The sequence below is a fragment of the Bidens hawaiensis genome, unplaced genomic scaffold, assembly GCF_021521415.1.
Source record: "Bidens hawaiensis isolate Kalapana, Puna unplaced genomic scaffold, B.hawaiensis_p1.1 tig00021711_1, whole genome shotgun sequence".
NCBI classification, from domain to species: Eukaryota; Viridiplantae; Streptophyta; class Magnoliopsida; order Asterales; family Asteraceae; genus Bidens; species Bidens hawaiensis.
This window is the reverse complement of record NW_027493378.1, coordinates 221,125-242,966: the sequence shown is the minus strand read 5'-3', so window position 1 is coordinate 242,966 and position 21,842 is coordinate 221,125. Positions and strand designations below refer to the sequence as shown.

The window sequence follows — 21,842 nt, the reverse complement described above, 5'->3', positions numbered from 1 at the left end:
TTCGTATCTACCAGTTCATCTTCTTCCCCCTCAGCCGGTGGGACGTTCACTATTCCACACGATTTGGCTCCCACCCCTGCGGGTGATGAAGAAGAAGAAGAGGCGTATCGCCTCTTCAAGAAACCTCGCCTTGGCGTATTCGTGAAGATTGGTCGTCTGGTTAAGTCGTCAGGTACGACATTTTGCATTTTTGTCACATTTTACTTCTATACGACCTTTTTTATGTTTGTCTGCGTTACAGGGATTTTGGCGACTTCTTCATCGACTGCTGCTTCCACAGTTACCACCATTACTTCTTCTCTAGCGGCTATGTTTGCCAGTTTGCCAATGATGACAAGTGTAGGTAACTTGTCTGAGGCGATGCATGTTGCTCAGATGATGACTTTGCCGATGATGATGGGTGTGGTTGGCCCGTCTGAGGCCGAAACCATTGCGGCGATGGTGGCCGCGTCAGCGAAATCTAATGTTCCGTCCGATCTTCAGCCAACGGCGTCTGTTGAACCGATGAAGGCAATTGTGGACGATTTGCCTAAGGTTTTTTGCAGCGAGTCAGCGGGTGTTTCATTTGCTGACTTCATGAAGTCCAAGCAATCCTCGTCAGACAAGACTTTCGTTCTTCATGGCGACGAGATTGTGCAGCCGCCCCGTTTTAGCATTGGTGCGGTTGTTAGTGGTAGATTTTTTGATTTTCCTGGTAGCGGTGGTGTTGGGCCTAGTAGCGGGGTATTGAGTGTAGATACGGATCCCCGTGATTCTATGGAGGCGAACCAGATCTTTCAACCCCAGTGGAAAGTTACTCGCGGCGCCAATTTTGAAGACCCTGCTACCTATATAGAATTTCTGAACATGTTGTTCCCCCTGGTGAGCACGTTGCTCGCAAGTTTCAACCTCGGAATAGTCTTTATTCCGACACTGTTTTTCACTATGTCCAATCCCTCTCTAGTTTTGCTGAGCTAGTTCGTGACAATCGTGCTCTTCATGAAAAGAAGATTGAGATGACCGCTAACATGAGGGAGATGGAGAACTCGGTGAAGAATACTGAAGCCGCCACCTGGAAGGCGGGGAGAGAGGCAGCAGAACACCGCCAGGCTCTGACTGTTGCCAAAGGGAGATTGGCGAAGGTTGAGGCGGACTTGGCAGAGTCTGCTCGCGAGAATGCCGCTCGCTATAAAGAGTTTCAGGCTGCCTGCAATAAGTCTAATGCTGATCTTGCTGATGCACGTAGCCGTGCTCTTTCCGCCAAGGAGGCTTCCGCGAAACTCGAGGATGCGAACGCTGCTTTGCGCATGCGTATTGAAGAGTTGGAGGCGGAATCTGAGTTGAGAAAAGCAGACGCGGGCAAGTTGGCTGATACGCTGGTTTCACATGAGAAGACTATTGAGTCTTTGACTGCTGAACGTGCTGCTGCTACCGCTGACCACGATTGGCTGTTAAAACATGCCATCTGCAAGGTAATTATTTCCAAGTAGATATGCACTCTTTTTATCGCTTTGTATTTTACTAACGCCTTTGTTTTTCAGGTCACCCAACGCATCATTACAGATGACGATTTAATGCAGTGTGTTGGGACCCTTGTTACTGCTGCTTAGCAACTTGGGCACAAGACTGGCTTTCAGGAGGCCGTGACGCATCTGCGTGATAACCTTCCTCCTGAAGCTTATGTTCTTCATGCCATTGATGTAAAAACCGAGTACAAAGCCGCTGAGGCGGAGTATGATGCTCTTACGTTTCCCATCCTTTCTGAAGTTGCCCAATATGCCAAAGAAGAAAATGGCGTGCAACTGCTGAGGAAACTGCTGGAGCCCGCACAAGCTGGTCCGTCTACCAGACCTGGTAACGGCGATGGGGATAGCATTGTAGTTGTTGATCTGTCGGGGAAGAGTATAAACGATGTATATTAAGTTATCCCCCTGATCTATATAGTTAGGATTGTAACCTCTTTTGCGGGTGTTAGTGCCCGCTTGTAATTATTTTTATTTATATGAAATGAACTTTCTCTTCTTTCTGAATTTGTGAAATGTGGAGTATTGTTTCCATTCAAGTAGACCCTTGGCCTGTTTTTACAATTTTGGAATCGATTTACATGTAACATCTTCGCAGTTGTGCCGCGTTCCAAGTTCTTGGGATCGGTGAGCCATCCAGTTGCATCAGCGCATAGGCACCTTTTCCCAATACTTTTTTGACCTGGTACTGGCCTTCCCAAGATGGCGCTAGTTTTCCCTGCGCTTGCGCTCTTGATGCCTCGTTGTTGCAGAGGACGTAATCTCAAACATTGAACTCACAAACCTTTACTTTTGTATCGTAGTACTTCTGTAATTGGCTCTTGTAATTTTGTTCTCGCATTGCGGCCAATTCTCTATGTTATTCTAGGAGCATTAGGTCTAAACGCCTTTCCGCCTCATTATCATTTGGCAGCGTGATTCTTGGTGATGGAACACCAATTTCGGTTGGGATCATTGCCTCAGTACCATAAGTCAGGCTGAACGGTATTTCTGCATTACTTGTACTTCTTTGGGTTCGTATCGCCCAAAGGACATGAGGCACTTGTTCAACCCATCCTGACTTATAATTCGCCAGCCTTTTCTTGATGCCGCCAACAATGGTTCGATTGGCGCGCTCCACTTCCCCGTTTCCTTGTGGATGGGCCACAGAAGTGAATGTTTGGGTAATATTCAACTCCTTCAGCCATCCTTGGATGTGATGATCTGCGAATTGTGTTCCGTCATCGCTGACCAAATTCATGGGCAGTCCGAAGCGGCATATGATAAATTCCCATATGAATTTTTTGACGGTAGCCGCATTTATCGTCGCCACTAGCTTCGCTTTGACACACTTTGTAAAGTAATCGATTTGCGACAATTAGGAACTTCATTCATCCTGGTGCTTCGGGGAACGGTCCTGTTATATCAATCGCCTATTTTTGGAATGGCCAAGAGGTTGTCAATGGGATCATCGCATTTTTTGGGCGCAAGGTATTTGGTGCATGGCGCTGGCATGCGCTACACCGTCTTAATTCTTTTTCTGCATCCACATGTATACCCGGCCAATAATTCCATGATCTTGGCGACCACCGTTCTTGGACCCGCATGTACACCGCATATCCCTTCGTGAATTTCCCTTAGCAGGTAGTTTGCGTCATGTGGATCTACGCATCTGAGGAGTGGCCCTAAATACGATCGCCTATATAATATGCCATCCTAAATTGTATAATTCAGTGCTTTGTGGCGAATCTTTCTGGCCTCTGCTTTTTTGTCTGGTAGAATACCCGTCGAACTGACAATTGGTGTCATCCAATTTGGTTCCACCGCTGAACATACACAGACCTCCATGTTCATTGTTGAAAGTGTTGGTAGTACCTTATGCGGACATCTTTTGCAAGATGTTCGAAACCAACCGATGCCAATTTGCTAAGGGCGTCCACTTGTTTGTTTTCACTTCGCTTGATGTGTTTTACTTTGCATGTGACGAAGGTTGCTATCAACGCCTTAGCTTGCGCCAAGTTCGACGCCATTTTGTCGTCCTTTGCATCATATGACCCTTCAATCTGATTTTCCACTAGCAATGAATCGGCATGCGCTTCTAAGTGTCGAGCCCTTAACTTCCTGGCAATTCTTAACCCTGCTAACAACGCTTCATACTTTGCCTCATTGTTTGTGCTTTTGAATTCTAGACGTATCGCGTATGTGATGTGTTGTCCTTTTGGATTGGTTATTCTTAACCTAGCGTCTGCACCTTCATCGTTAGATTCCCCATCTGTGAACAACTTCCAAACTTGTTCTTTTTGTTGATCGATGGGTGGTTCTATTTATTTTCGGCATTCTTCCTCTTTTTCATGAGGTACCTTCTGCTATGAAATCGGCCAAAAACTGGCCCTTGATTGCTGGCCTAAGTTTATATTCAATGGCGTGCTCTCCCAATTCTGTCTCCCATTTCGCTAGTCTTCCGGGTAGTTCCGGTTTGCTCAACACATTTTGAAAGCGTTAATTGGTGAGAACATGTATTGGGTTCCCTTGAAAGTATCTTCTTAGGCGCCGTGCCGTTTGTACCAGAGATAAGACCAATTTTTCCTTGGTTGAGTATCTTGTTTCCGCATCCGCTAGGGTGCGACTTACATAGTAAATAGGTGTTTGAACACCATTTCTTTCCACTATCAGGACCATACTGATTGCCCTTTCAGAAGCTGCTAAGTATATTATCAGTGGTTCTCCAGCCTTTGGCGTTGTTAGCATTGGCAATTCCGCTAAGCGCGACTTGATTTCTTGGAACGCCGTTTCTGCCTCATCCTTCCATCGAAATTGGGATTTGTTGAGACAATTTCTCAAGGTTGAGACGAATGGGAAAGACCTTTCCGCATGACTTGACAGGAATTTGTTGAGCGCGACTAGTCGACCATTAAGCGTTTGCATTTGCTTGACAGATTTTGGTGAATGCATTGTCAGAACTGCTTCCAGCTTCTCTGGTTTGGCTTTGAAGCCACCGTTGGTCACGATTACCCCTAGGAACACTTTCCTGGGTTGAGTTTCATGCTGATTGACCTCAATGTTTTGAAGGTTTCTTCAATGTCTCTTAACATTGTTGCCTCTGTCTTGCTTTTTATGACCAAGTCATCCATGTAAACTTCTAAGTTTCTTCCAATTTGAGACTTGAACTCTTTGTCCATCAATCGCTGGTATGTAGATCCGGCGTTTTTGAGGCCAAATGGCATCATTCTGTAACAATATGTTCCATTGTTTGTTCGGAACGCCGTTTTATCTTGGTCTCTTGCCGCCATGTGGATATGATGGTACCCTTTGTATGCGCCCAGGAAACATTTGTATTGGAAAGGGACGAGCGCATCTACCTCTAGGTCGATTTATGGTAGAGGGTAGAAATATTTTGGGCATGCTTTGTTGAGATCCTTGAAGTCGATGCACATGCGCCATTGCCTGTTTGTTTTAGGTACCATCACTGGGTTGGCTACCCATGTTTGATATTGAATCTCGTGAATTATTCCCGCGTCCACCAGTTGTTGGACTTGCTCATCACATGCTTTTGCTTAGTCTGGCCCCATCTTCCTTCGTTTCTGTACTAATGGTACAAAAGCCGAATTAACTTTTAGCTTATGCTCCGCCTTGCTTCTCGGGACCTCCGTCATGTCCACCGGGGTCCATGCGAATACATCTATGCTCTTGATTAACAGCCTTTTTAGCGCCGCCTGCGCTTCTTCCGAGATGGTTGGTCTAATGACTATGCTTTGTTCCAGGAATTTTTCGTTGAGCACCCATTTTTCTTTTTCTCTTTCTTTGGTGGTTTTCAACATCTTTTGTGGCGGCGTTTTTTCTTTCCGCTATGTTGCATTCTTTGTTGGCCTAGATCATTGCTATTCCCGTTGGAGTTGGTACTCCCAACATGCCATGGGCTGTCGAGGGGTTAGCGTTGAAGTCTCCAATCGCCTCCCTTCCTAAGATTACGTCATAATGTGGGTGGGGCGTTTCCGTGACCAAGAAATCCACATATTATGTCCGCGAATGTATCCCATCGTTGAGTTCGACTGGGAATGTCAACTGGCCCAACGGATATTCAATACTTTGATTGAAACCCGCTATTGGAGCATTGACAGGTACCAACCTCTGCTGTCTTTTTCTTCCAGCAAATCGAAGCATTGGAGATACATGATGTCGGATGTTGCTCCCGCATCGATGAAAAAGCGTGGGGTTCAGTAGTGTCCAAACACTACCGTGATTATTAATGGCGCTTTCTTCTTTGCTCATCCCTTTACTTTTAGGAAGATCACTTGTTCTTCTTTCCAGGCAGCATGCTCTGCCTGTCTACTCTCTTTGGATTGTACATTCCCGGAGATCATATTGGCATGAAGGTCTTTGATTTTCTTTTCTGGCTTCCGCCGTCTCTTGGGGGTGGTCGCCTGTATCTCCCTTTGATACTTCTGACCAGGTGGTATAACTTTCCGTTCCTTACGTATTCTTCAATAGCGTCTTTCAAGTTGGAACACTGATTCGTTGTGTGACCATGTTGTTCATGATAATCACAATAACTTTTCATGTCTGTGTTTGGCCCTTGCTTGATTGGCGATGGCTTTTTGAGCTGGATACCTTCTGTATACATGATTTGGGTTGAGCTTTTAGTCAGCGGAGTCCATCTGGACGCATTTGCCTGCCCCTTCTGTCTACTTTTGAAGGGTTTGTACGCTGTGGACTCTTTTTGTTGGCTTTCATTGTTTAGCCTTGACCATACGGAGGATATCTTTTTTGCCTTGGCGGGCTCTATTGATGCCATTTCTTGCGTCATTCCTCGCCAACTCTCTGCCCAGGCTTTTCTCCATTCGCGCATATCTCTTGGCTGCGGTCATGACGTCGTCCCATCGGTGTGGCATGCCATCCCAGCCCGTAAGGTTCCGAATCAAATCGTCACACTTTACGTTTTGGCGGAAGGCCGCGCGCAAAAGTTCTTCGCTTACGCCACCGATGTTCAGACCCTCCTAATTGAATCTGGTAATGAAATCTTTCAACGTTTCATTCTCTCTTCTAGTCACATTTAGGATATCCGCCGGGTCGCTGATGTGACGTCTTTGTTGGCTAAATTGTTGGATGAACTTTTTCGCTAAGTCCTCCCAACTTGTGATCTGGCCTTCTGGCAGTCTTTCGAACCATGCTCTGGCCGCTCCAACCAGTGTTAACGTGAAAATGTGGCACCATAAAGGCATGGTCCACCCTGATACTAGCCCGGCGGCTGTATAAGTTTACAAATGATCATCTGGATCTGATATGTCGTCGTACTGGCCTACCATTGGCAGAATCTTTGGATTTTCTGGTAATTCCGTCTCGGCAATATTCGCCACGAACTTTGATTTTCCCGTCGATGTTGTTGGCCGGTATGGCTTGGAGAAATCTTCTGTTGCATCTGGATGATATTTTACCAACTTTCTGGCGGTTTCTAGACCTCTCCAACTAGCTTCGTAGTCGGGATCGTCTAGACGTTAGTTGACTTCTAGACGCGACTGATGTGATTTTTCTTTGCTGTTTTGCCGAACAGGTGGTGATTTGGCGGTTGGTGCCTTTGTACGAACTGGCGTTGAGTGTTCTTCGTACTCTTCTTCTTTTCCGTTACTGCTAGATTCACCATCGAACAACGTCCGTGGTCTAACGACTGCCGCCATTTTTTCTTGGACTTTGTCCTTAAGTTTTTGTTGTTCAGCCTCTAACCAAGCCATTATATCTGGCGACATGGTTACTTGTGAACGTGGTTTCTTTTTTCTTTTTCTGTAATAGTAGGGTGGAGGGTGGACGCGTTAGCGATGCCTTCACCACTACCAATGATGTCTAGGATTTCGATAGTTCCCTCTTGGTTGGCCTTTGAGTGTTGGCCAACCTCTTTCGGTGTAGTTTTGCCACTCATCTGAATCAAGAATGGAGTGATCTTTGAGTAACTGTTATAGCAATATCCACAGATGGCGCCAATGAAGAAACACAAATCCACCCCTCAAGGTCTAACACATTAGTCCGAGGGTTATGGTTAAGTATTCCCCACGATGGGTTAATAAACCTTCTTGGCGCAGACGAGTATATCCTTCAAAACAGAACACCGTGAGCTTGTTACAAGGAATGGGGGATTCTCTCGTAACCACCCTCCGGCGTGAGAATTAGTATTGTACAAATAGAATGTATTGAGAGTAGTAATAGTGGAGTCTGTATATCCTTTACCATTTGGAGGTCCATTGGTATTTATAGCCGGAGGAGAGAGAGTATGGTCAACCACTTTGTCAGGCTTTCTACCAATTATATTCTCCACCCGTGCGGCCGTGGAGGTTGGTGGACATCATGGCCTTTTGGCATGGACGTGTTTACTATTTTGTACTACCCTTTATGTGTTGTCCAATCCTTATTTGTTGGTTGTTATTTCCTATGTATGTTGTACCTTTTTGTCCCATGCTGGTGGAAACCTTTATGCTACTATTCCTAAGTGTCAGGGAAAGTTTGTTATATTAGGCTATAACATTGGCGCCATGCAGCACGTTTGCCCGCTGATGTTAGGGCGCCAGGTGTCCCGCCAAGCGTGTGTGTTATCCTTTATTTGGGGGTTGTACTTAATTGAAAGGTGGGTTTAAGACCCCTTTGAAAATGAATATGTTGATGCAAGGAGGGTCATAATTGTGAAATAGCTAAATGAAAGCAGAATAATAATAGCAATCGAAAAGCAGCCCAGGCATCGAGTAATTGTTTGTTCCGGTGAAGACTGCCGGTGGTTTTTTCACACAAACACACCGATTGATAATAATACTCACTCGAACAATCTGTTTCTTTCAATTTCCGTAATGATTGGTTAATTGAAATCTTATTATCAATTATATAATAAATATATAATGCTTTGTTCTGAATTCACCATTCAGATACAGACATGGCTCCGTGATTACGACAAGATTCAATCCCTCGCTGTCATTCTCATCCACATTCAAGTACGATCATTTCTATCTCTTTATATGCATATCATCAAGATGTTTTATATGTATGTGTGATTGTGTTGCCCTAATTAATTAATTAATTATGATTGGATTTGTGTTAGGCCAAATGTTATGTGATTGACTTAGATTCTTTGTTTTCTGTTCATTAATCAAGATTGGCTGTGCTTTGATTGGATCACTGGGAGCTTTGTACACTGGCGTTTGTGTCATTGATCTCGCCATTGCTTTGTTTGCGTTGGTCGCTATTGAGAACAGCAGTCAGCGCCTCGGCAGAATCTACGCCGTCCTTCTGTTTTCGGCCATTTTGTTGGACGGTCTGTGGTTCGTCCTCTTCAGTCATGAAATCTGGTTAGTCTTCTCTCTATTAGAAGTGTGTTTTCAAAGTGATTATCACCCCGTTTGACAATATTAATTAGCATCAAATGGTTAGCTGCAACAAAGAGATTAACTATAGAGCTTGTTACCAAAGGACACCTGGCCCGATGGTAATATAGTGGTGTAATAGCCCCCCCCCCCCTCCCCCTTTCTCCTAGGTGCTCTTTGGAGGTTCAAATCCTGGCTCCTCCAATAGGTGGATATAGGAGTAGAATATTAGCTGTTCACAAAAGAAAAATTATAGAGATTGTTAGGTGATCCTATGTTTACCCTGCAATAACTGCTTACCTGCTTCTCAAAAGCTGGTTTATTGAGGTTTTCAACAATGCCTAATTATTATGTGTATAGTCAATTAGGCATATTTTGACTTTGACTATACTAATAAACCTAAAGTTTTAATCTTGTGAGTACTGTTATGTAGTGATGTCAAAGGTGAGGGCCTATGTGCAAGCTGACCTCCCTGATCAGGCGTAAAGGAGGCGAGCGCATTGGTTGTTTTCAGACGGAAAACCGGTCTGAACAGACCAAAAAAGGACTGAACTATTAATAATTGAACTAGACCAACCTCATGTTCTTAGCCACATGTCAAAGTCAACCTGAGCCAGCGGATGGTTCTGGTTGGTTTATTTTTTTGTGAAAAACTCAGAGAAAATTCGATATCTAGTGGTTTTATGAGGTGAGTTAGGTTGTTGAAATTTGAGAATATATAACAATAAATGTTGATTTCTAAGAACTCAAAGTGCATTAAATATTTACACTTGAGAACTAAAAAATACTAGATTTTATTTCTTGAGAACTAACATATATCAAATGTTGTTTTCATGAAAATTAAAATAATTTGAATAAGATATTAAATCAAAATAAGTACTGGTAACTGTTTAATCGGGTTTTTTTAGTTTTTAGTAGGCTGCCACCATTGAAATGTTGTTTATTAGGTTCGTTGGTGCTGTTTGTGGCATTGTTGCTTCTATAAATGGACACCCATTTTTGGCTCAATGGTTGGTGATTCATGCTATATATGTTGGATGCATTATATAGGATAATAATAATAATAATAATAATAATAATAATAATAATAATAGTAATGAAACTATAGCTAGAAAGAAAGACTCAAAGTTAAAGTCAAAAATGTATTATTCAAGCAAATTATGGACTATGCACTGTGAAATGTTGGAGGTGAAAATCTGACTCATGTACTTACTTATCAGTTGATTGACTTGATATGCATAATGTTTTATCTCTGACAGGTATAAAATGGCCTAATGCTTAGACCATTCAATTCACATTCTATCTATTTTCATAGTATAGTTTTTGTAATTATAGCAAGCACACAAATTACTTAAAGAAAAGCAAACCAAAAGTGTTTTCTGTCAACTCCTTGAACCAAATTTGAACCCTTATCCGACCTACCCATTTCACCACCTCTAAATATTAGTTCAAAAGTATATTTTCTAATTCTCCATCGTCAATGCAGGCATATGTCCTCTGAGTTTTATGGAAGATTTTTAAGGTTTTCTGTCAAACTCACTCTAATAATGCAAATAATTGGGTGCTCGGTGAGGTCAACATCTTCATTATTATGGATACAAATGTATAGATTAGGGTCTTCAGAAGTAGATAATAGTTCATGTCCCCAAGATGCTGACCAGGATTTAAGGAACAGTTTTATAAATCCCGCTACCCCTGATTTCATTAGACCGAGTTCCGGTTCTGAAGATGGTTTAGGTGGTTCTATTTATGACCCGGTCTACTACTCGTCTCTTTTTTCAGATAATCAAGATGAAGGATTTTTGCGTGAGGTATGATGTATCTTTACTTGAAGTTACAAATTCAGCTCGTTTTTTGGTAATGTGTCGATATGGGCTATGTTTTATCTCCAACGGGTCATATGGTTAAAATAAAAGTTGGTTACAAAAGGAAGGTAGTCAAATTTAGACCTATAAACGAATTGAACATGTAGTGAATGAACATGAGCATTTGGCATGACGTTCATTTGTTTAATAAACGAACAAATATGAACAAAAAGTTGTGTTCATTTTTGTTAAACGAATGAACATGAGCATATGTCTTGTTTTTTTCATTTATGTTTTTGAGTATTCGTTTATTTATGTTAATTAGTTCACATCTATTAAGTTTGTTCATTGATATATATTTATTTAAATATCTTTGGATACAACTTAGTCTAGTTTTAACAACTTTTTTGGCTCAATGTATTGTTCTTCACGTTAGTTTTAACTGGTTTTACCTCAGTTTGGTTATTTCGTCTATGTTCAGTTATGTTCATGAATCGTTCGTTTATATTGTTAACGAACGAACATAAACATGTTAAGTTCATTGAATAAGCTCTATTTACTCAACCAATTTTCCCTTCCTCTTTTGCTTGTCCTTACAAACGAACATGAACAAGAAAACTTTGTTCGTTTAATTGTTTGTGTTGATCGTTTGTTCGGTTATAGTTAAACGAATGACCACAAACATGTTCCGTTCGGTCGTTTACAAGTCTAGTCAAACGGGTCCAACAAGTTGAAAGTTGCTTAAAGGATCAAAGTATAGTTTATATGCATATTTGACAAAATAAAATATGTATATCTTAGTGTATTAATACGACTGTCTTCACTAAATGATGAAGATTCTTTTATTCAAATCTTAGTGTCCAATGTTAATAATTTGGAAACTTTCATTACATTTCATGGTAGTTTATATTTTATACAATTATGTTCACCCAAGACGAAGGTATTCACTTAAAGATGCATAAATTATTCATATTTATATGCTCTTAGACACTTCAAAGTGGCTTTCACTAGAAAGTGTATATTTTAATGCACTAGATTATTATTGAAATAGTATAATTTTTAAAAATGTGGACGCGCTAATAATTTATAAAACGGTAAGCATTTGGGACAAGAAGTTGTGCAAGTGAATCCAACCTAGCGAGCTGAGCCAGCTTCATCCCGGGCTCAGGCTCAGGCCAAGGCACGAAGCTAAACGTGCTGAAATTGAGCTCAAGCTCTGCTCGTGAAATCTTGAGCTAGCTCGTTTAAATTAGAATTAATGTTTAAATATTTGTCTTTATGTTTAAATAAAAAGTAATATTAGAGTACTCTCTAGTTGGCTCATGGAGCATGTAAATGGAATTGACCTGTTACTTATATTTATTTAAATTTGGGCTTAACTTAAATGAGCTAGCTGCTTACATTGGCTCAACCTTGGCTCGTTTATGAACGAATCAATTTTAAGCGAGTCACAAGCTTTTTGTACATTATTTAACCCGACTAATACCAAAAACTACCGTTTCGATGTTCCTCTTGCATTAACATAATCTATTGTAGGGTGAAAATCGTTTCAGTAGCCCGGATCGATCTATATCTGATGTTCCTTTGTTGAAGTCGCCTCTGAGCGGATCTTTCCAGACTATACATGTAAGTTCCGAGCTTGTTTGACTTGTTGACTCTAGTATGAAGATTCCTTACCCGATCATTGAACCGCTCGTGTGTAGGAAACGACTGAAAGCAGGCTCGGGAGTTATCGAAGTGCGGGATTATGACTATGATTATGAGATAATATACGGAACTTATGTTTGTTTGAAGACCAATTTTGCCACTTATAGAAATGGATGATAATTTGAAGTTTACAAGCTCTGTATAGTTGTGCTATTTTTGCAGGATAGGCAAAGGTAGATGGTGTGTTACACTTACTGTTGTGGGTTGGGTTTATGAGCTTATAAATGTGTAAAAATGGCACGATTAAAAGAAATGATTTAGCCATTGTTCATGACTTTATGGGTTTCTAAAAAAGTTCATAGTTTATGATCTGTTGTGGAAAGTTGGACCACGTCGGACACAAAGATCTGAAAATAGCAAAATATTGATCCACCAGGTTCGATCCCGAACCAGGTCATTACAAGTTATAATGGCTTTTGATGTTTCACTCAGCCAGACGAGTAACAAACTAGGATATTTTATATTAACGAGTTGAAATGTTGAGCTCGAGTAATGCAGAATTTATAAACTGCAACATTTATTTTTTAGTGAGTTAAAATGTTGAGTTTCGATCACTTGTTTGAAAAATAAAAGATAGAGGTCCCTCTTGTATTATTCTAGTACTGATTGCGCTTCCTTGTATAATAGAATTCAAGCCTTAGTTGGTCCATCATGAGAGTTTACTGTTTGCATGTTCATAGAAGTTGTTATAACTTTCGTGTGACTTAAGGTTATAAGATCATAAGGATATGTGAACATATAAAGTTAACATCTCCCAAGCCTATTCTCGATAAGAAGTCGTTTATTTTTGGATAAGCCTAGCCTTGACCTTGAGTGCTACAAGTTTTGGGTATCTTTGGTTATGTTATATTGTCATTCCTTGGCTACGTCCTTTTCTATTCTCTCTTTCTTAATGTTTATGCATTAATCGCTTATATACTCTGTTTTAATCACTTGTAAACTCATTTACTTTTTATATTGAATCAATTAACTAAACTGTGCATTTAGCTCGTTGCATTGGTAACGATGACCTATTTTATTAACAAAAAAGTTTATTTATAACGATGATTCATGTATTCACTAACAACATTTCAACACGAAGCACTTTTGTTGAAGTATTAAAAACCCTTATAAATTAATAAAAAGCAAAACGAGTCGAACCCAAGCTTGAAAAACAACTCAAATGCTGAGCTCGATCTTTAGAATAAAAGCTTGGAACGAGTCAAACCCTCTCGTATAAGTCAAAACGAGCCGAGATGGAGCACCTAGTTGAGCTCAGGCTCGACTCATCTCGTTTGCATCCCTACTCAAGACATCTGATTTTGCATGTATATGATGATTAAGGTTTCATGATCTAAAGTACATGGCTTTACCCTACACCTTGTGGCAGAAGTTGTCGCTGCGCACATCAACGTTCATTATCAGGCTGTATAAATTAAGTGTCAAAAACAGATCCAGTCATATAAAATAATCTCATAATACCCAAATCATGTTCCAAAACACACATAGTAACGCGTCCATTATTCAAACTCAAAACAAAAATGCATTACGCGTTACTTCTCGTGAGAAATAAATCCAGTTTATCGATACCAAAATCGACTTTAGTTTTACCAGTATAACAATACGCCCCAACAAACAGGCAAAAATCAACAAAACCAATATATCATATCACTTAAACTTACTTAACGGTCACAATCTTGATAATAGACGCGGTCCCAACACGATGCAAAGCCACAACGGCATCACCAATCTTGCACAGCCCTTTCTCTTTAGCATGCTGCAAAGCAAACTCAATCGACTCTTCAGTAGACTCATCATGAGAGGCTCGAGCAGACCCCGCAATCAAAACGGGAACCAAACCCCTAAAGATCAAACTATGTCTAGCCGGTGACTCATCACTGCACGACCAGTCAAACGAGTCGGTCTTGATTTCAGGAACTACCAGAGAGAGTATAGGCATCCCGGGCCTGTACTTAGCCACTAGTTTAGCTGTGCTCCCACCTCTGGTTAGAACAAGAATCAAGCTCGCTTTAGATGAGATCGCAGTTCGAACTGCAGATGAGGCAAGACTTTCAAGTGGGCTCATGGGGACAGGTGCAGTTGCAGTGATTCTTTTGAACACATCTTTATAGTCAATCGTGTTTTCGGCTTCCATGCAGATTTTAGCCATGGTTTGGACTGCGAGTTCAGGGTATGCCCCGGCTGCAGTTTCTCCACTGAGCATGACACAGTCAGTGCCATCGAGGACTGCGTTGGCTACGTCAGTGGCTTCAGCTCGGGTTGGTCTCGGAGACTTGATCATTGATTCAAGCATTTGGGTGGCGGTTACGACCGGTTTTCCTTGTAGGTTGCATTTGTATATCATTACTTTTTGAGCTAGGAATATTTTCTCGATTGGGATTTCCATACCGAGGTCGCCACGTGCCACCATAAACGCGTCTGAGTTAGCCAGGATTTCATCAAAGTTGGCAACACCTTCTTGGTTCTCAACCTGATAAAAATAAAAAAGGTTATTATAACATGAAAATATGTATTATTTCCAATCACATTTAACACTATTTAGTTTCAAACACAACAAAGTGACAAGCTGATGGTATGTCGGTTTGACCTTCCAGTTCAGTTGTAAAAACATTGATTTAACCATGGTTAAGAGAGAGAGAGAGAGAGAGAGAGAGAGAGATATGCACCTTAGACATAAGCAGGATGTTTTTGGCATGTTCTCCCAACAACTTACGAACCTCCACAAGATCTGAACCTTTTCTAACAAACGACAAAGCAATCATATCAATCTTATTAGGAACACCCCACTTCATAATATCCTCTTTATCTTTCTCAGTCAATGTCGGCAAATCCACAATCACACCGGGAAGATTAACGTTCTTCCGTTCACCAAGAACCGCAGTGTTCTCACAACGACACTTAACCAACCCATTTTCAGTGTCACAAGACAGAACCGTAAAAGAAATGGTCCCGTCTGCACACAGAATCACACTGTTTGGTTTAACATCATAAGCCAACTTCTTGTAGCTCATGCAGATCATCTGGTCATCACCTTTAATGGTGTAATCGGTTGAGATTGTGATTTCTTGACCCTGTTTTAGTTGGACAGGCTTGCCATCTTTTAGAAACCCGGTTCGAATCTCTGGACCCTGAAGTAAAACAAACAAAATTAATGGTTTGTTTAAACCATCAATTTAATGAAATTATCATGTACCACCAATTTAATGAAATTATCATGTAAGCTGCATATTGATGATGATCTAGATAATGAGGTTTCTTGTTAGATAAGGATCTTATAACTATATAGAAGTTACAAAACTTTATTTTCAATAAAATTTATAAAAATAAAATTCTTTAGTTAGATTCTCAATAATTTTTATACAAAAATAAGAAGTTTCAAATAGGCTTGCAACAGAACCGATCGAAGTGAATGGAGCTTGTTTGTGTTTGTCTATTTAACTTTAGCCAATTACACGACCGAACACAATCAAGTAAACTCACGGGGTTTTGTTTAGGTGTTCTTTAAAAAAAACGAACATGTCATTTAATCCCATTCATTAACAATATAAATGTTCATGAACGTAAATGATTGTAAACAAATGAACTTAAATGAATAAATGTAAACAATTCGTTCACGAACATAAAAGTACGAACGAGACATATTTCATGCTCATTCGTTTAACGAAATAAACAAATTTTCTTTATCATGCCCATTCATTTATTAAATGAAAAAACTTTTCGAATACCCGCAGATTGGTCATTTACTGTCCAATGATCTGAACGGACAATATCCATAAACTAAAAACTATATATAGTGTATACAGCAAATTTATTAAAACTACCTGTACAAATTTGCAATATTAACAAAACTTACAACAAAAAAAAAACAAACCATGAAGCGTATTAAATGAATCACTAAATTAAATTTTAATTAATAAAATATTTTTAAACAAGTATAGATACAAACAAATGAAGATGCTATATAACACCAATGAACAACCAGCACTTGTCAAATATTCTCTACAAAAACCAGGAACATCAAGAAAACAAACAAATGGACAAAAAAACAATTAGCCCCATCATAAAGTAATATACAAACCTTTAAGCGATGTATACTTGTATAGTTGTATGAATATAACATATTCAATTCAACACGTTTGTTTTATTTTTATCTCACAAAACCATTTTATAAAATATTTTACAAAAACAAAACAATAACACCAATGATCTTAGATCAAAATAGACCTAGATCTGAAAAACTGAAATAATTATTTTTTTTTGAAACAGCAAATTACATTCAAACAACTGGCGAGATGGAAAACTGAAGGTCCTTGTCATTTCAAAAAAAGTGTTTAGAAGGTCAATCAATCGGTCAAAATCAATCAAAACCACTAAAATCCACAACAAATAACGAACCGCACCGTTGACGTGAATCACAAGCAATCAAAACTAATTCAACTAACAATTAGATCTAATTATACAATTAGGTCAAAATAAATGAATAAATTATAATACCTTGGTGTCGAGCATAACAGCACAGAGGATACCAGTATTATCCATAGCAGTACGGAGATTATCAAGCGTCTCCTGATGATACTCAAAAGATCCGTGCGAGAAGTTGAACCTCGCAACGTTCATGCCTGCCTTCAAGAGCTTCTCCACCATCGGAACTGAGCGAGAAGCCGGTCCTAAAGTGCACACGATCTTCGTCTTCGGCCGCTTGGTGCCGATCAGTTGCTGGCTTTGATCAGTATTCATTTGATCCATTTGTTACAGACTGTAACTGATTTGTTTGATTATGAATAGAACAAGTTGAATAATAATAATAATAATAATAATAATGGAATTGAAGGCGGTGAGCGAAGAATATATGCGGAAGGAAATTAATTGGATTGGTTAACTTTTTTGTTTGTTGAGAATAAATTGGAAGAGTGGTTTATGTTGTTAAGTTATTGTATGTATTTATATATGTGTGATGATATGAATTTTTATATATGGAAAAAATATTAGTCTTGGTTTTTGACCAATGGTTGATTTTGATTTTTGAGGGGTTTGACAAGTTTGAAGTTTTGAGATTTGGTCTATGAAGAAAGTTTAGATTTTGTAAAACTATGGCTATATTTGTGCATTTGTTTGTATTGTATTAATGGTTGATGAAATGAATTTAGGATATTATGTTATAAATAGCATTTAATCCAAAGTTGGTTATGATGTTAGGAATGATGTATTAGTCATTAAGAGCTTGCGTGTTGTTTATAGCGTCTTAGATCCGTGTATAAGGAAGAGGTTGAACGAGTTATGTGAGTTTGGTTAAGGAGAGAGTGAAAAAAGAAGTAGGGCTATAAACAAGTTAAGCAGAGTCGAGTCTCAGTTTTGACTCGGGCTTAAAGTTTAACAATTAAGTTCAGTTGAGTTGTTTGTTTTAACAATCTAAAATGTAAAGTTCAACTGTAAATACTGGAATCAACTTTTTAATTTATAATCACATAACTAATATACAAAAATAAAAATAAAAATTTAACAACATATAGTATGTAAATTATAAACTACAAAACTTATCAACTGATATGAGATATGATTTATATATATTGAAATTTGGGCTTTAATTTAAGCAAGCACGCTAAATAACCTACGAGTGAGCTTGCGTTGGCTCAAGCTTATCTCGTTTACAAACAAAACACGAGAAAGCATTTTAGCTGCTATTTTCTTTCAGACGAGATAACTTAGACAAGTGGTGGTGTGGTTGTCTTTGCTAAACTTTCTATCGTAGATGAATTCTTAATCATCAAGCATCATCTTTCACTTTGCGCCAAACAAATTAGCATCCTAATTGGTTGATTTCATCAATGTGCAATCTTCAAAAAGTGTTGAACATAGTGAATCACGTGTTTTAAGCACACATTCAACACTTAGAATTATATCTGGCTTGACCTTTTCTTTAGATGTTTGGATTATATGAATTAGCTATTAGAAGTGCATGTCATGTAACTTGGAACAACTTTCATGATTGAGAACTCATGGTTGCAACACAGTTCGACCATGTTCTATGTATATAAAATGGTTATTTTAGTTAAAAAGGTAAAAAACCATAATCAATTTACAATACACTCGTCGAATTGACCATGTTGTATGTAACATAACTTTTTGAATTTTAACAAATATTTCGAGGTTTAAAACCTCTATATCCGTGTAGCATTGCTAAGGCTATGTGTAGTGGAGGGGCTACAAAATAAGACGATTTGCGTCATATGACACTCAACCAGTAATGGTGTTGTAGCTCATATATATATATATATATATATATATATATATATATATATATATATATATATATATAAAATGTTCATATAAGAATAAGGAGTTTCCTAGAAATTGTAAGAACCAAAAAATTTTTGACATTTGACATTACATATGATGGTGAATGAACAATTCTAAGAAACTATGTCGGTTATAATGATGAAAGAGTAATTCTAGGAAACAATGTCGGTTATTGGTAATTTTAAATCTCAACAATTGATTATTATAATCCAATGACTATGATTTATTCCTAGTCTTCCTACGAAACTACTTATTTTTACGATAACCCTCCCACACACACACACACACACACATATATATATATATCACACACATACTAATATAATAATATTAACACCACAACCCGCATCGGACACAAAAAGTCCTTGCCCCTGCCCTTCTCGCCCCTTTTGTCAATGGGGGGGGGGGGGTATATTCGCCCATTCTTCTTGTCCACTCCATACGCCCTTTATGTGTAGTTTCAAATGAAATTAAGACCGGTTTGTTTTGTTTATGTAGGTGTAATCACATGTTAGTTTTCAATAATGTTTAGAAAATATTTTATAGACTAATCATTTTACTCATGGGCGGATAAAAAAGTATAAAACCACAAATCCTAAAACCGCTTAATTAGCCCAAATAAATAAAGTGTATTTAAATTGGGAGTTTAGCATATATTTATATTTAGAGAAGTCAAAATCTTGGGGACCCCCAAATGAAAAAAGACCAAAAGGTAGCAAACACATTCCTCCCTCTTTTTACTTACCCACGGGCTGGTTCCCGGTTTAGCGACCATGTTTTAAAACTACCATACAACCATGACCCGGTTTGGACTACTTTTTTTATTTTTTCTTTTTTGAAAGAAACAAAAAAGCATTCGTATGTTTACTTTTTTAAAATAGGGGGAAGGTTCATGTACATTTTGATCTTAACATGAGTACGTAGGAAAAAACGTCAATTTATTTAAAAATGCGAACGTAAGAAACAATACCAACTACAATACCAATGACTTATAATAACAAAGAAAAGAACCTAAAAATTACAACAAAAGAATCAAAATCAAGAACAAAATAATAACAGCATATACCAACAAATACTTATAACAGCAAAAGAAAACATCTAATAACAACAACAAAATATAAATAAGCAAATACTTATAACGTCTCATAATCAAAAATTAGCAAATACAAACAAAAAATAGCAGCAAACATCTATAAAATTAAACATAATCATAACAACAAATTGGTTCTCACCATTTTCATGTTAAGAATAAAATGTATTTGATCCTGTTTCTGAAAATATATATGAACCAAATCAAACGACTTGAAATTAAAACTTAGCCGTTTTAAACACGGTTGTCACTATGCAGCGTATACAAACTCAAAAAAAATCAACCAAGCAACTCTGGTACATGATTGTCTAAAGAGTCGGTATTCATGTTATCCGAGTTAAAAATTTTAAAAGTGAATTTTAATTCGAATAACCCTTTTATATGTAAATAATAAAACATACATTATTATTATTATTATTATTATTATTATTATTATAAAAAATTTGTATAAATCCAACTCGAATAATCATGTTAGTCCTATTCAAAGTTCATTAATAAGAACTTGATCCGAAGATCGAATTCGGAATTTGGTTCGGATAAGGATTTTATTAAAATATTCCAACTATAGAGGTAGGGTATCAAAAATACCCAAATACCCTTAAGTCACCTGCAGGTCAAAAGTAAACTCTTCATATGTCACCCGTGGGATAAATGGATCACCTGCATGACTCAATAAAGGAAGAACAAGGATACATCCAGACTATGGGCGGAAGCATCCAGGCATCCTTAGAAGTCATCCGCAGGGTAATATCCCCACCCGCTAAGATGATCAGAAGGCAATGTCACAGGACACCTGTAATTAACTAATTACCTTCTAGAAGATTTACCAACATCCTTTCTTGAGGAATACGTGACTCATCAGCCAATGAATGAAGGACAGCTGGCCAGGTTGTTATAACCGTGCACATGGCCAAAGTTATCTCGTCCTATCATAGAGGGACACGTGTCCAGGTTGTTATAACCATGCACATGGGACGTATAGCTCAACCTATCACACAAGGGCACATGTCTAAACGGTTACGAGAGCATCTTCTAGAAAGGGACAGCTGGGCCAATCACATTCTCACACTCGTCGGCTATAAATACTTCACAATCTCCATTAGGTAACACATTCACTCTCCACCATCTACTCTAAATACTTAAGTACTTTCTCCATCAGAATTGTACTTATTCTCACGCTGGAGGGTGGTTATGGGAAGACTCCTCATCTTGTCCTTCCCGTAACGAGCTCACGGTGCTTGTTTTGAAGGTTTTCGTCACTGGACTTTTGGAGGTTGTGCTCATATCGTTGGTAGTTGTATTTGACCCATCTTTGTGGACTCATTGGATCCAGGACCTGTTAAGGGGATTGGATCCGTGTTTCTTCATTGGCGCTATCCGTATTGGTGTTAGAACTGCAAAAGTTTTTTGTTGGTTTTTGGTTCGTACGATATGAGTCAGCTTCCTGAGGGGTTGATGGAAACTCCTGTAATTGCTAGACGTTCTACTAATGTCGATGCACCTGGAGGTTCTAATCTGGGTAATTTGGAACGTGTCACGGACCTGGAGGTCCTTATCCAGGTGACTTGGGACGTATCACGACGCAAACTCGCCGGAATCGTACAGAATGGGGTCTGGAAGAAGATTCCGACGATTCTGAGTTGGTGAGGACTTAGCGTCAAAATTCCAGAGCTAGAGGACCCTTATCCCCTGAGGAATGGTTCCGCATCCAGCGGGCTAGTGTCACAGCCGAGTACAAGCGCATAGTGCATGAAGAGCGACTTCATGCTCGTACTCTGAATTATGATGAATCTCCTAGGAGATCCCCTTCCCCTCCTACAACTTTGAGGAACAGTCAAATACGTGGAAGCCTTCAAACCGAGGGTTTTCCAGAAGACGAGTTTGTCAGGGGAGGACGTGGTTATCCTCATAGGGTTACACGTCCACCCTCCTACATAGAAGAATTGGAAATTTTTGATCCGTCGTACCGTCCGAGCGCTGTCAGCTACTACAGCGAAGATAGCAGACTCCATTGTTGGGAGGGGACCAGTCGCCCGCGTGCGACAGTCCGCCATGCCAAATACCATAGTAACGCGGAGGAGGACTTTACCAAGCCGTATCGTCCTGTAGCCTTCGCTGAAAAATC

The 21,842-nt window shown here is 39.2% G+C and overlaps 2 protein-coding genes across 2 annotated transcripts; one reads left to right on the top strand and one right to left on the bottom strand.

Annotated features, from left to right (window-relative positions):
• The first annotated feature begins 8,310 nt into the window (after window positions 1-8,310).
• Window positions 8,311-12,663, top strand: LOC143564064 (uncharacterized). Its single transcript, XM_077051453.1, has 5 exons — window positions 8,311-8,449; window positions 8,610-8,803; window positions 10,305-10,629; window positions 12,160-12,249; window positions 12,327-12,663. Exons 1-5 carry the CDS (start codon window positions 8,357-8,359, stop codon window positions 12,372-12,374), a joined length of 750 nt encoding a protein of 249 aa, XP_076907568.1. The 5' UTR covers window positions 8,311-8,356; the 3' UTR covers window positions 12,375-12,663.
• Window positions 12,664-13,841: 1,178 nt separating this feature from the next.
• LOC143564067 (pyruvate kinase, cytosolic isozyme-like) lies at window positions 13,842-17,114 on the bottom strand. Its single transcript, XM_077051455.1, has 3 exons — window positions 16,825-17,114; window positions 14,997-15,458; window positions 13,842-14,800 (listed from the first exon to the last, which is right to left on the bottom strand). Exons 1-3 carry the CDS (start codon window positions 17,074-17,076, stop codon window positions 13,988-13,990), a joined length of 1,527 nt encoding a protein of 508 aa, XP_076907570.1. The 5' UTR covers window positions 17,077-17,114; the 3' UTR covers window positions 13,842-13,987.
• Window positions 17,115-21,842: the final 4,728 nt, after the last annotated feature.

Bases quoted from the DNA above. Each gene is read 5' to 3' on its own strand.
- LOC143564064 (XM_077051453.1), top strand. From the start codon at position 8,357: ATGCTTTGTTCTGAATTCACCATTCAGATACAGACATGGCTCCGTGAT. The intron at 8,450-8,609 runs GTACGATCATTT...TCATTAATCAAG, and splicing joins TCATTCTCATCCACATTCAA to ATTGGCTGTGCTTTGATTGG. The intron at 12,250-12,326 runs GTAAGTTCCGAG...GCTCGTGTGTAG, and splicing joins GATCTTTCCAGACTATACAT to GAAACGACTGAAAGCAGGCT.
- LOC143564067 (XM_077051455.1), bottom strand. From the start codon at position 17,076: ATGGATCAAATGAATACTGATCAAAGCCAGCAACTGATCGGCACCAAG. The intron at 15,459-16,824 runs GTATTATAATTT...GTTTTACTTCAG, and splicing joins CTGTTATGCTCGACACCAAG to GGTCCAGAGATTCGAACCGG. The intron at 14,801-14,996 runs GTGCATATCTCT...TATTTTTATCAG, and splicing joins ACATCCTGCTTATGTCTAAG to GTTGAGAACCAAGAAGGTGT.